General features: G+C 32.0%; 1 protein-coding gene across 1 annotated transcript in view; it reads left to right on the forward strand.

Moving 5' to 3' along the window:
- LOC111695124 (protein fem-1 homolog C) overlaps positions 1-15,873 on the forward strand; it is a 31,885-nt gene that overhangs the window by 4,061 nt on the left and 11,951 nt on the right. Inside the window, exons 2-7 of the mRNA XM_023464331.1 lie at positions 9,648-9,775; positions 10,705-10,796; positions 11,260-11,341; positions 11,608-11,666; positions 14,759-14,815; positions 15,535-15,586. Coding sequence (XP_023320099.1) covers positions 9,648-9,775; positions 10,705-10,796; positions 11,260-11,341; positions 11,608-11,666; positions 14,759-14,815; positions 15,535-15,586 — 470 coding nt within the window. The remainder of the gene's footprint in view (positions 1-9,647; positions 9,776-10,704; positions 10,797-11,259; positions 11,342-11,607; positions 11,667-14,758; positions 14,816-15,534; positions 15,587-15,873) is intronic.

Below are 15,873 nucleotides of genomic sequence, written 5' to 3' on the forward strand. Positions count from 1 at the left end.
TGGATATGCTCTAGTTGTAATCTTCTACTTGGTTCAAAATACATTTTTAGAATGAATTTGATCGAGAGAAATAGGAAAATATCTTAAATTGTATTGTTGGATTGTGGTTGCATTGTATTTGACATTGATTGTTTTATATGGAACACGGTTTAAAAATGGTTTAAATAAATAAAAAAAAGTTTTAAAAACCGGTTTTATGGAATATGTCTGGTTCATTTGTAATAGAACCGGATTCAACTGGAGTTCAGAGACTATTGATTGATATTCTGTTGGATTGATAAATTGGATTTAATTAATGGGATGGGATGGGATGGGATGGGATGGGATGGGATGGGATGGGAAAGATGCAGATATTTATTTTAATTGATTAGGCCCTCCGCAGTTTTCCAATAAATGCATTTGACTTGATTTTACAATAAATGGTGGTTTCATAGATTAGAAATTTAAATTCTAGTTTCAACATCAGCAAATCAATTTAGATTTATTTTGGGATAAATAACTTATGAAATATTATCTTTCTTTATCGTATAAATCTCTTTTTGTGCGTCTGATAATAACTCAAAAACCTTTTACCGATTTGCCTCAAATTTGAATGTAACTTTTGAAATTTGATAAGCTTGTAGATACAAAATTAAGAAGTTTATATTCATTGCGAAAATATATATCGGCGAATTGAAAGAATAATTGGCAGGTTTAGTTTCATATTGTAAAAATTTAGCAAGCTGTCAAACCTGACTAAAAACTGGATTGATACCTCCGTTAAAACATATTAGTTGCTGCTCGTAAAAGGTGGAATTTACTGCCTTAAAACAAGCCTTGTTTTGCTAGGCAGAAAAAGCTAGGATTGATAAGACAGCAACAAATAGATGTTGAGAGATTTGTTTTATTTATCAGTCAATTTATCAGATTCGAAAATATTATTAACTTTGAATGAATGAATCAACGAACGGAGCTGATACAAGTTACTAAAATCAAGTAGACAAAGAACATCCATTTTTTAAAGCATGTTTTCTGCCACATGTTAAACCTGTTTTTTTTATAACGTTTCAATTGATAAAGAATAGTTTAGATACGTTTTATGGCTCCATATGTTTAATGTTTAGATATATATTGATAACAAAAAATTATTTTTATTTGTACAAACAAAAGTACAAAATGAATCGTCATTTTTATTATCTCTTTTATAGTTTTTCATTTCTGTGAAGAACAAATGCTCATATTTTTCTCCGAACATTTTATATTTTTCAGTATTATCAGACAATGATATAATTTGAAAACTTTTTTCATCTAAAGTGTAAATATTATTAATTTTAAATTATATTTTTAATAACGAAATGCACAGCCCTAAGGATTTGTTACAGTTCATGAATTTGAAAATTTTCTATTCTTAAATAAAATATTAAGTATGTCTGATATTGTCAATGCCGCGTTCAATCTTCTCATTGTTCCCGCATTTTTCTGCGCTCACGCACGCACAAAGAACCGGTTTCTGCATGGGACATCATTCATCAGGGCGGGAGGGGGGGGGGGGGTAATTTAAAATATCGAATGCCAGGTAATAAAAATTTATTCCTAACACTGAAATTAGTTGTTGATGCTTAATTAGCTTTTGTCAATAACAAGATGAGACTCCTTAAAGAATTAATAGAACCATTGATGGGTATACTTCAAATTCCAGTTTTAGTCTCAGTTTTCTGGAACTTGAACCGCACCCCACTTTTTATCTCATTCTCATTCATTACCTTTTTTAATACAGCGCTAGTCAAGTAACAAATTGGACTGAAATGTAAAATTTTAAATAGCCATTTTGTGAGGTCGTCTTCACTGATAGAGCTTAAATCTAGTTTATAGAATTTACTTTATTTGATGCGGATCCGAATCCTGGATCAGTTCCTGTTAAAGAATAAAACTCGGTCCAGCTCATGAATACTTTTTCTCTTAATTAATGTTAAAAATTGATTAACAAGAGAAGGATTAGAAAGTTACATTATACTGATGTCTCGTTATTTGGTCGATATTTTGTCACACGGATTTGTATAAGCATAATTTTGTGAATTCTGATCAATGGAGCTAAAATGTTGCGGCCGGATCCAATTGATCCTGCTCCTTGAAGAATTACGCATATGTTTGCGTAACAATACAGACGCCTTCTGTATACGCAAGAAAAGCGTATGTCTTGCTTCCAATTTTCATATCAGACTGAAAAAATATTTTTTATCTCTGAAGATAATGTTTGTCTTTATTTTTATAGGTATGTTTACTCATCCATGCACATATCTGGATACACTTCAACGAGTCCTCAGAGGCCTTTTATCATTAAATATCATGGAAGATAAACCAGGAACCCTCAAACCTTTGTTTACAAACAAGTGTACTATAGTTTCTGGGAGAAATATAAACAAACAATAACAAAAACTTCAGCTGCACCAAGTTTATTTACATAAAAAGTGTACTGCAGTGTGTGTGAGGAATGTAAACAAAGAAATGGGGGTTCCTGGTGTATCATCCTCGGTGTTCTTGATAATGAGATCTCAAATATCAAATCCTAGAATTATTTCAATTATTTAGATTTAAGAAATTTAAGAGATTGTTAAAAATGTTGTACTTTAAAAGGGTCGTTTACATCACTTATTCCAGCTAATTGTTTAATATAGAGCAAGATACATCGAACATGGGAGGGTTGGGGGAAACTTACATGTGTAAATTCCCTCCCTTTACTATAAATACCAGACAGATACTTACATAACTTGAAAGTATAAATAGAAATTTATAGACGTGTACAAATTTAAAGTTTTTAGGGGTAACAGTGTTATTCATGATTTACCCTGTAACTAGCAATATTTAAGAGAATCAAGTCCTAATCATGTTGTGTTTTAAACTATTAAACAAATAATAAATGTTTGCGTTTTTTTTTAATAAAAACTTTTTAGCCCCACTATATTTCAAAAGATACAAATCATTTTTTGATTTTAATTTTGTACTTCATAAGCTTATTTTTAGGGAAACTTAAACTTGCATTTGTATGATTATTTAGTAGGATCTGATGTCTGGTAGATTTTTCAGATTTAAAAGAAAATTATCTTTTCGTTATTTGAAAATTGCAGCATTATTAAATATGTTTACATAACAAAATTAAAATAGAATATTTGAATATTCGAATATTTTAAATTATGGAAAATTCTTGTAGAAAATATAATCCCTGAATTTGATTAGTCTTTTCTATTCCATGATTTAAATGACGTAGTTTCTTCTAATACAGTTCTAGGTCTTCAGCCACGTTTTGTAAACATACACTCGTTAAATAAAGAGGATCTAAAACATGAAGCATTTTAAAGGTTTGCAGTTAAAGTTAGGTTACATGATTCTGTCCTTAGGGTGTCCAACAAGTTCATATAAATGCGTCCAAGTTAATACTTACGCTTCAACTTATTTCACGCTAGAAATTCGATCAGATCAAATAATAAGTTTGAAATATTAAAAACTAACTCCTTTAGGTTACAAAGATATAGGGATACATTGAGTTTGTGGCAAAGACTTAATTCCTTTTCTGTGATTTTCACTTACGTGTGAACACAAAGCTGCACATTGAGCCCCTTTTTTCTAAAAAAAATATCAATATTGATTTTTCATATTTTTATGTATTGTATCACAAGTGGCAAATGTTATTTTGATTGAATATAAATATACTAAAAGTATTTTTACATTTCTAATTTGTATGCATTGTAAATAATTAAATCTTAAATATTATAAACTTCGGAAACAGTTTATTATCTAGTATTTTCAAGCCGACGACTAGACAGAAAATGCAGAAAATTTGCAGGGAAAAAAAACAAAACAAAAAAGTTTCCCCGCAACAAAGCTTTCTTCACGGCGTGCTTATTACAGGGGACTTTAGTTCCAAAACTTACACTTGGCCCATTTCTAACACTGAGTGTTAGAAATGGGCACAAATTAAAAGACTGGGGTTTTTGGATCACAACCCATATCAAGAGTAAAAGTCGATAAATAAATCTATAAACAACCATTTTATTAAGCATGACGAGGACAACAATTTCCCAATTTAAAACTATTTTCTTGAATCAAAATGATAGAAGGAGTTCTTTTTATATTAAAACCCTCGACCGTTTTTAAGACAACGTCAGGTTTTCCATTTTCGAACATATCCTGAATTTTAATCATTGTCGCGACAAAACCCACTTTCCCGTTTTTGAGTATAATCCTCAGAACAAGACTCACTTTCATAATTTGATTTAATTTCCCGCATTCTAAATAAACAATTTCCCGGATTTCTAGTTAAATCTACATTGTAAGAACAATTAATATTTAATTTGTATTTCTCGACGCTTTAATGATTTTTAGATTATAAAAGAACAATATTTTTTGTTTGTTTTATATTTTGTTTATATTTTACCTTTTCAAAAAATCTTGTTTTGTTACGTTAGTGCATGAAAATTGACATCGATATGAATGCGAGTAATTGTCCCTAAACCAGGATATGTTCCGAAAACGCGACATGAGCTGAAATGCGGCAATTGTTTCAAAATAGGGATATGTTCGAGAATGAAAACCAATTTCATCAAAAGATAATTCTCACACCTTATTATTTTAAAGTTGACATTGCTTTTTTCACTAATTAATTTTAGCCATTTTTAATCAACTCGGCTTGGATTTAAATAAATATACGCTTGAAAAAGATAAATTTGATGATTTGGCCCATTTCTAACACTCAGTGTTAGAAATGGGCCAAGTCTTAGTTTTGGAACTAATTTCCCCTGTATTATAGAAAACACATGTTTCAGTTCGCATTATTTCTTCGCAGAGAATCTGAGAAAATGTCATTCATTGTCTCATACTATTGTATTATTATTTTGTTCAAATATTAAATTATGAAATATCAATTCTGTTTTTGTTTTGTTTTATTTTTTCAACCAGATTTGATAAATTATTGATAAAAACGTATTAAAAAGAAGAGACATTGATGTGAAAGTAGCTATTGAGCGGCTCTTATCCTGATACTGATTTAGCAGCTCTTATCCTGAGCCTGATTCTGCAGCTCTTATCCAGATCCTGATTCAGCAGCTCTTATCCTGATCCTGATTCAGCAGACCTTATCCTGATCCTGATTCAGCAGCTCTTATCCTGATCCTGATTCAGCAGACCTTATCCTGATTCTGATTCAGCAGCTCTTATCCTGATCCTGATTCATCATATCTTATCCTGATCCGGAGTCATCAGCTTTTATCGTAATCATGATTCAGCAGCTTTTATCCTGATTCTGATTCAGCAGATCTTATCCTGATCCGGCCGATCTTATCCTGATTCTGATTCAGCAGATCTTATCCTGATCCTGATTCAGCAGACCTTATCCTGATCCTGATTCAGCAGATCTTATCCTGATTTTGATTCAGCAGCTCTTATCCTGATCCTGATTTATCATATCTTTTCCTGGATTCAGAAGCTTCTATATCAAACCTGATTCTTAATTCTTCCTAATTCAGGGGATTTCTCCTAATTCAGGGGATTTTCATTTTCTTATTAATACAGGCGATATTCTCATTCTTATATCATGATTCTGATTCAGTTGCTCAAATTGGGATCTTGATTTTGCAATTCTAGCTTTAATCTTTCCAATACTGATGCTTTTCTATCCTGATACTTTTCTATCCTGATAATTTTCTATCTTGATAATTTTCTTTCCTAATACGGTTCCATCCTGTTACTTCTCTATCCTGATACGGTTCCGTCCTGATACTTCTCTATCCTGATACGGTTCTATCCTGATACGGTTACATCCTGATACTTCTCTATCCTGATACGGTTCTATCCTGATACGGTTCCGTCCTGATACTTCTCTATCCTGATACGGTTCTATCCTGATACTTTTCTATACCTGTACGTTTCTATCCTGATGCGGATCTATCCCGATACTTTTCTATCCTGATACGGTTCTATCCTGATAATATATACACAATTTTATTTGACGAACGAACGCTAGGGCTGAAGGCTCAGATTTTAGCTCAAGGCATAATAGTTGGTTTAGATATTAACTACAGGGTTTCACTCAGATATTTCTCACAATATAGATTTATTATTTAAAACAGTTCCTTGTATAATCTTACATAGTGTTTCAATATAACCATTTATTTATGTAATCTCCCCTGTTTATAGCATAGACTCATCTTTCCCTCCAATACAGCTGATGGTAGTATAAACTGTTATTTACATCATGAACTTGGCAGTAGTAGAGATTATCAAGTCATTGTATTATATGAGAGTTTAAGAGAGGGGGGAGGGGGTAATTTGTTGTGATAAATTAATATTGTGCGGTATTACTTTTCTATTAAATGCTAATGATAATGTCAATGTTTCTGGTAGCTATGGTGCAGTGGGCTTGGCAAAGGGGTGTGTTGGCGCGTTTTTATCAGTTCAGCAGTAAGCACGGTTTTGCTGCGTGATTTAGATTTTAAACTGCGCTTAGAATCGTTTTCAAGAATGTTTTTTTTTCATGTGATGTCAGGCTCAAGAGGGGGTGGGGTGTACGTACCAACGAGAGGGGGGGGGGTGCAGTGTCCGATGAGGGTGGAGGGGGAACTAAGAAATAGAAATATAGCATAACATGGATGATAACGTGTCTAGGGATACCGGGAGGGGGGGGGGGAGAGGGCGTGGCCTACATTTTTTTTACGCATTTATCTAAAGTACACAACACAAATTTTTCTAAAAAAACACGTTTTTTAAAATACATAGAAGCTACGTTGAAAATACTGATGAGCACTTAATTTAGTTTGAAGGGGAGGGGGGGTTACAGCTCATTTTCTTAAGTTTTAATAGAATTTTGTCAAGAAACCACCTTGTTATAAAAATGATAAATTATCATAAAGGGACTGTATTGTAATTTCAAGTGACTCTCTATGTAAAGATGGCAATGTCCGATGTACAACAGTACCTTTAAAAGCTTTGTCTAATCAAGTATGAATTAAATATCAATGTTTTTGTTTTTTAAACTGTTCATTTTCATTTGCAAGAAGTGATGATGAAACTCTGAAAAATAAACACTTTTTAGAATCGGAAAAATTATTTTATCGTCCACATTTTGAAGTAGGTTTGAAAAACAGTTACACCTGAGGTTTTTTTTTCAGATTCTGTAGCATGTAGATTTTTAGAAATCCCTGTCGAACCCTTTTTGGAGAAAATTCTATTTAAACTTTGTTGTGTATAGTCTATGGACGAATAGTGGAGAAAACTAGATTTATTCATCAAAATGTGCTTCATTTTTTATCCTTTGAGGTTTAAACCCTGTAAATCATTGTTTATATAATTGATTTCTTTCTATTTGTTAATTCTACGAACATTGATAAATTTATCATGTAATGATAATTTTGAAACAGAAAAGCTCAAATCGCTTGGATTGCTGAATAATCTCATGAAAACTTCTGAGTCAAGAGCCTTTTTCAGTTTAAACTACACAACAAAGTTTAAATGGAATTTTCTCGAAAAATCTTTATGCTAGGTCTGGACTTCTTTCAGAATCTGAAAAGAACCTCAGGTGTCTCTGTTATAAACCTACTTCAAAGCTGAGGTGAACAGTGAGTAAGGTTTAAGCATTGCCATCTTTGCACGGAGGGTCATGTAAAATTACGTGTACAGCCCATTTGAAATTTTAAAAGTGTTCTATTTTTTCTCTAATGTAGATTAAAAATGGAACTTGGGAATGATTATAAAGATCTGAAAATTGCTGAAAAAATGTATCTTTGCATTTATTTAAAAAAACATCAGAATAAATAATTAAATGCATTTCTATATCAAATGGTTGTTATTGAGAAAAATCCTTACTAACAATTTTTTTCTCGAATGCACGTTGCACAATTATGTAATCAGCAGTGCCCAGATAAAATCTGGTAAAAAATAGTTTAAAAACATTATTGTGCTTCAAATAGCAACCCCAAGTATACAAGAAAGCTGTTTTGTCATTGAAACACAAATCTGAAAATCTGAAAAAAGAAGAAAAAAATTAAACACTTATTACTATTATCATTTTCCCTTTTAATGCTAACATTTATAAATAATATTAAATCTTTAATTGAAAAATATAAATGGTAAACAATGGGAAAAAACCATTGTTTACTTTTCTGCAGAGTGTACAGTGTACAATGTACGGTGTACAAATTGTATAAATATAACAATAGCTACTGTTGTTTAGCCAATACTAGGCAAACATTATATTGTTGTGTTAATAAATTGACAATAGACTCAGTACAGGGGTGTTCAATGTGCAATGTTCAATGTTCAATGATCAGGTTTTCTCTTCATAGTGTTTTTAATTTCAACCAATATTTTTTTTTGGTTATTTTCTTATTCTTTTTAGTTCCTAGGTTCACATTTTTCTCCTTCTCATTCCCTTCCCATCCTTTCCCTTCTCATCCTTCTCCTTCCCATTCTTCTTCCCATTCTTCTCCTTCCCCATTCTTTCTTCCCATCTTTTCCCTTCCGATCCTTAACTTTAAATCATTTTCCTACACATGGTTTCTTTTCCCTTTCCTTTCCCTTCTATTACCATCCTTTCCTTCCCATCCCCTCCTTTCCATCCCTTCATTCACATCACTTCCTTCCCATCCTTTCCTTTTAATCCTTTCCTTCAAATACTTTCTTTTCCCATTCTTTTCCCCCCATCTTTTTCCTGCCCATCCTTTCCATCCTTTCTCTTCCCATCCTTTCCTTCCCCATCGTTTCCTTTTCAATTCTTATCTTTCCAATCCTCTTCTCCCATACTTCCCATACTTCTCCTTCCCATTCTCTCCTTCTAATCTTATTTGTTTCCCATCCTATCCTTGCCCATCCTTTTCTTCTGATCTTCCTATTTTTATTTGGTTTCCTTTTCCAACCACTTTTTTACTCGGAATCCATCATCATTTATTTAAATTTTGAAAGAAACAAATTCATGGTTATTGATTCTTAAGAATTCTGGACAGCCCTGAACCAGGCTATTTTTGTATAATATAAATGAATGGAACAAATCAGACATTTTTTATAAGAAGTATTTTTAGCTTTTACATGCTTAATTTATAGTTTTTACCTTTTGCATTATCTTTTTAGGGTGTTAATTATTTTTATTATTAACAGTTTTCTTTATAATTCATCTATTTTAAAAAGTTTGTTAAAACTTAGCATTTTCTCCTCATCCCACTTATATTTTCCAGTGAAAAATGTTGTTCAAAACTTTCAAAATAATATTATAAAAATTAAAAAAATGAATCTTTTAATATCAGAAAATGTGGTAAAATTTAGGTGGTTCTTTTTACTACTAACGCATGTTTTCAAAATACAGCATATTCTGCAGTTCTTCCTTGGTATGTAATGTATTTTAAAGAATAGAAAAAAAATATTTTTTAAAATTGGGGTTAAAAAAATTAGGCATTGATTGGCAATATTCGTAAAATTCTTATTTATTTTTTAAAAAATTCCAAAACATCCCTCATAGATGCTTAACGTCGTTCATAAAAAAAATATTTAAGTAGAGGGGGGGGGGGGGGTTAAAGAAGATATTTTTGTCCCTAATTTTTTTCTTTAAAATGTGTTGTCTTGTAAACTTTAGCCAACTTTTTTTTTAAGAATATTTGACAATTGAATTAATTCTTTCTATTTTTCAGGTATTTCTGGACCATAGACCTAAGGAAGAGGTGAATAAGCTTGTAACAGCCCGGACAAACGGGGCCACACCACTCGTCCTTTCATGTAGAAACGGTCATCATGAAGTCGTCCAGTACCTTGTAGATAGGTAATATATTCGTCCAATATTTTATATTCTGTAATAAATTCGTCCAATATTTTATATTCTGTAATAAATTCGTCCAATATTTTATATTCTGTAATAAATTCGTCCAATTCTTTGAAGTTGCGATTCAGAATATAATATTTATTTCTTTGTTTTTATATTATATTTTATGTAAGGTAAGTTATGAAAAGGTTTGACATTAAACATGTGTTCAATTCGTTCAGCTTTGTTATAAGAGTCATAGTTTATTAGTTCGGTTTTGAAAATTCGAGATTTTTCTACTTACTAATACTATATTTTATAGTATATATTCACTAACAACCCCAAAAATATTTTGCCTAAAACTGTGCCATATAACAAAGGCCCTAGAGTTTTGTGGAGTAGTTTGAAAGTAAAAAACCTGGTATGTTTGAAAAGGTCCAAAATTACAATTCAATTAAAACTTGAATTTTGAACACTGTCCTGACAGGTTTCAGTTGATTATTTGACAATTAGAATTAAAAACTGACATCTGTGGCGTTAAAGATTTATTTAGATTTAATTAATTTAATTATCAATTAAAACCCAAGCATCCATAGGAAATTAAGGCGTGACGCTTTGCTGCGTAAAAATGTAACATCTGGATCCCCCTCGCCCCCCCCCCCTCTTCAAAAAAATCTGTTATGAAATAAGAACTCGAAAGTTTTGAGGACTAAAGATTGTACATTATTTCGTAAGGGAAATATTGTATAAATCTGAAGTGGGGGGGGGGGGTGATTAAGTCATGAAATCGAATAGAAATGGAAAGATATTAAAATGAAAGTAGTAACAAAAAGCGAAGAGAAGAGAAATGGAAAGGGAGGAAGAGAAGGAAAAGAAAAAAGGAGATACGCAGATATTGGATCTTAGATAATTAATTTTTAAATTCTAAATTTTAAAATAGTAAATTGTAGATGTGAAGCAAATGTAGAGCAAGCAGGATCAGTCACATTCGACGGAGAAACTATAGAAGGAGCTCCACCCTTATGGTGCGCAGCCGCTGCAGGTCAGTCGGAAACTAAAAAAAGGGATTGGTCACCTATTTGAAGATATTCATTTTATTCCTAATTTCCAAAAGTAAAAGTATTTTTGTAAAGAAGTTAATTTACTTAAACTGTATTTGTAATGTACACCAAGAAAAAAAATAAGAAAATAAAACAGTTTGGGTGCAAAGTTTAAATCTATGTCTAGTAACTTGTTTTTGTCCACTATCCAAAGGTGAAAAGTTTTTGTTGAGATATCGCTCAGCCACATCCACTGAACTTAATCTCCAATGTGCAATCTTTGAAATTAAGTTTGAAATTAAGTGATTTAAGTTTAACTTCGGGGATAAAAGGAAATCTAGTTTAAGAAATATTGGAAAAAAAGGGTGGCTGTGTCTAAGAACTTAAGTTAATTCATCAAGAGTGTGGAGGGGAACCGACTGAGCTCTGTATAAACAAATTTAAATATAAAAGTTTGTTGTTCAGGTCACCTTGAGATAGTGAAGCTGCTAGTGAAGAGTGGTGCCAATGTAAACTCAACTACCAAAACTAACTCAACACCGCTTAGGAACTAATAATGATATATTACAACAACAATATACTTAATAGGACTGCATTCCAAGTGACTCTCCATTAGAATTTCCTTTTTACAACTATAAACTTGGGGAATATCCTAGATTTTTTCCCTGAAAATTGATTATTTCCAATTGCAGGATCTCAACTAAATTGACTTAAATGAGAGAGGAGAGGGGTCGAAATAAAAAAAAAAATAAAAAAAATTGTAAATAATTTCTGTTTCGTTTTGAATAATGTAAAAAATATTGATTTGAACAGAGCGGCATGTTTTGATGGACATTACGAAATAGTTAAATACCTCGTGGAGCACAACGCAGGTAGGATTTTTATCCAATTATTTTAGGAAATTTTTGTTTATTTTTATCAGATATATTTTTCTTATCAATTGTTTTTAAAAACACTTCCAGGATTCAATATCAGTTTAAAATATTGTAAAAATTATGATCGAGATTTTTATTTAATCAAAATATGTTGGTAACAACTGATATGATGCCAGAAAATATTTCCTTGTAATATGTTTTTATGTTGGCTATTAGTGAAATCAAATCAAATAAATAAATGAATGGGTTTCATGCTGGGTTAGTACCGAGATGGACTACTCCAAAAGGTTGTTAAGGGGTTCAAGAAAGGTCTAAAATCAGACATGTTGGCAGCGCTAAGAATCCATTTAATTTGGATGCGAATCCGGATCCCAGATCCGCACTGGAAATAATGGATCCGGATCCTGGATCCGCACTGGAAAAAACGGATCCGTATCCAGGTCATGATCATTTCTGTAAGATTTACTGAATTTTTTAACAAAGCACAATTGTCAAATTATTTTTCTCCTTTTTTTCCGCTTATTTTATGCAAAAACTTTATGAACCATTCAGAAATCATCTTTACAATCTCTCTTTTTTCTTCTGCAGTTAAGATTTGGGGTTTGAGAGTAAAAAAGGATATTTTTTTTGCATTAATTAGTAGATATTTTTCCCCTTGGACCCTAAGCACTGCATGTTGGCCACACTAGGCTAGTGTCGTAACCAACTAGTACATTAAAGAATAATCGTATTTACGGAAAGATGGTTGACTGTTTGTTATTTGTTTGTGTGTTTTTTGTTTAGACTTAATATCTCAATATTTTTATGGAATGGCGGATCGTCTTCTGTTAAAAACAAGAATGAACATAAGAGCACTGTATTTGTCAACATCCCAGAAACTGCAGTAGACTTCATTTTTAAGATAAAAAAGAAATATTTTAAAGGTTTATTTATGTCTGATGTATTCTATACTATTATCTCTGCTGTATCCTACTATATGTTAGTTGTTTTCTACTGTATGTTTGCGGTTTTCTACTGTGTGTTAGCTGTTTTCTACTGTTAGCTGTTTTGCTACTGTATGTTTGAATGTTTTTTTACTGTATGTTAGCGGTATCCTACTGTATATTCGCTGTTTTCTACTTGATTTTAGCTGTATCTTGGTGTATCTTGTGTATGTTTGCTATTTGCTTTAAGCTGGTGACTGCATATTAGCTGTTTCCCACTGTATATCAAGCGGCATTTTGCTGTATCCGCTGTACCATGATGTATGTTAGCTGTTTTCTACTGCATCTTAGCTGTATCTCGCTGTATCATGATGTATGTTAGCTGTATTTTACTGCATTTTTTCTGTAACCTACTGTATGTTTGCAGTTTGCTACTGTATTTTTGCTGTATCCTTAACTTGATGTTTGCTGTAACCTACTGTATGTTAACTTTTATATCCTACTGCATGTTAACTGTATCCTACTGTATGTTAACAGTATCCTACTGTATGTTAACTGTTATATCATATTGCATTTTAACTGTATCCTATTGGATGTTTTTCAGTATTCTACTGTATTTCTGCTGTATCCTTAACTGTATGTTTGCTGTATCCTACTGTTGGTCTGCTGTATGCTACTTTATGTCAGCTGTATCCTACTGTATGTTAACTGTTATATCATACTGCATGTTAGCTGTATCCTACTAAAAGTCAAAGATTGATTCCTTGGGTATTGACGTCAATGTTATGGAAAGAGTCCAGCAAATAGTTTCCAGCTGGGGAAATATTTATATATTTTTTTATGAATGCCTGAGTCATGAAATGTAAAAATTGCCAAGTCCAGGTCGGAAAGTAAAAAGAAAGAATTTAAATATCTTGAAAATTACGTCTTAATGAAGAATTATGTAAGCTCAACTTACCTAACCTGGAAGGAAAAAAAAATACTTCAAACAATTGTTTTGAGGAAAATCAACTGTGTGGCTTAGAAAAATTTTTTTGTATCCTTTTTATTCATTCTGAAGTCTCAAATTTGTGCCCTAGTAACTTTTAATTCTGCAGGTGATCTGTTTTCAAAGATTTTAAACGAAACTATAGTTCTGATATTAAAAGATACAAAGCGATCTAAAAGATCAGAACTATGGTCGTTTTTAATGTTTCACCCAAAGCACCCTTTTTCTGAGACACCCTGTATATTTACTAAAACTTGGCAGAGAGAAATTGTCATAGTTGGAAAGGAAATATTCCTCGCCGGAAAAGTTTTTCATAAAAAATAAGGATGAAATTCTGTTCTCTTGTGTGTATTTCTTAAGAATGAAAACGATATATTGCGTTTTTTCTTTCTAAATAAATTAGGTTTACATTTTTGTGAGGAATGTTCCCTCGGGGTACGGAGCGTCGGAAATTCTTGTTCTTGCAGGGTGTGGTAGTAAAACCTGTACTGCCCCCATTAATCCCAGAAATTGCACATTTAGACAATAAAATATGTAATAACTCGAGGATTTACTTAATTTGTTCATTCTCTGCCATATATGAATTAGGGTTTTATGTGTTCTTCCAATGGATTTGATTACATAAGAAAAATAATCTTAGTTAAAAAGTTTTCATTTGTTTTTTCAACAAAGTTGGGTGTTCCAGCAATTTTAATTATAAAAGAAAACATTTATATTATGTTGCACACGTGTTCGGACTTATTTCATTAAACTAGAAAACCAGAAATTTTGTGAATATCAGGATCAAACATTTAATTCCTCTTATATATCCCTTGTTGTCCATATCCTGCAACTTTAATTGGATTGATTTAGTGCCCACATTGGATATCGAGATTAACAATATCAACAAGGAAGATATTATGATGCATTTAAGCAGTTCCTTGGAATGGTCGTACTTTAATTAGCTGCAAAAAGGTCATTTAAAGATAAATACTTGCCTGGATGTCGAAGTGGTAAATAGTCTAATATGAATACTTGTCTAGATATAAAGGTGACGAACAGTCCTTTAATTATTTATCATGAAAAGTTGTTTAGATATTATAGTGGCAAACTGTCCCTTTATTATGTAAATATCTCCATTCTCCAGATATATAGGTGGCGCACAGACCCTTTAATTATAAATATAAATATTTGTCTAGATATTGAAGTGGCGAACAGACACGGACACACTTGCCTGATGATAGCCTGCTATAAGGGTGAATATTTATCAATTCTTAATTCCATCGATTATTATTATTATTATTCATAGAAAGCTGGTACTCACTTGAATTTAAAAATCTATTATTGGCTCCGTTCTCGATAAGTTAAAAAGCAACCTCCCGTGATTATACTTATCTAGGTTACGCCAGGTTAAAATTGATGCATTAATAGTCACGGGGATTTCTTTTTTCAAAATATGGGGGTAGGGCGGGCGTTTCTAAGACACAATATATAAAAAATAACTATATCTTAAAAGTACGGATTAGAAACACAGCAAAAAATTAGCCGTGTATTGTGTACTTTGAAAAAGATGAACATTGAACAATCCTTTTAAGAAGATTCATTGAATCTTCTTAATTTATTCAGTTTTCAAGTCCTTTTTTCTAGATTTTTTCTTTCATAGATTTTTAATTTGAGGATTTCATTCTATTTTTACTTCAAAGTTTAATTTTAACTTAGAATCAAAGTTGAATAATTTAATTTATTAACCGTAACTGGAAATTTTTGACGGGAGGGGGAAGGGCAAAATTCTTTTACACCGTAAAATTTTTTATCTTTTACGGGACATGTACCCCCCCCCCCAGTACGGTCCTGTATATAAAAGTATCAATAGAACCGGTTTTCTTTCATTATTTTTTATCAAGAATAGAACTGCAATGAATGTCAGAAACTTGAAACAAAAGTTGGAAAAATTTATCATGAAATGTATTTTTAGGACATTTTAAAATTGCTCGATATCTAATAGAAATAGGAGCAGATGTGAACAGGTAATATAAATATTTAGATCCAGAGGCGTACACAGGACTTTGTTTTGGTGTATTGGGGGGGCTATCTTGCAGAGACATCAAGAAGATGGGGGGGGGGGCTACGGTATGTTGTTGTTGACTGAAAACTATGATTTCCAGGGGGAATCTAGCCCCCCCCCCGGAATTTAAAAAAAGTCGCCCCGGACAAATTCCTGTATGCGTCCCTGATGAGGCGAGCAGTACATACAGTTTCCTTGCCATATTTGTGAAAATATTCCTTGGTAAATATCTTGTTAGTGTTATATCTC

The sequence above is a fragment of the Eurytemora carolleeae genome, unplaced genomic scaffold, assembly GCF_000591075.1.
Source record: "Eurytemora carolleeae unplaced genomic scaffold, Eaff_2.0 scaffold212, whole genome shotgun sequence".
In the NCBI taxonomy this organism is placed as follows: Eukaryota; Metazoa; Arthropoda; class Copepoda; order Calanoida; family Temoridae; genus Eurytemora; species Eurytemora carolleeae.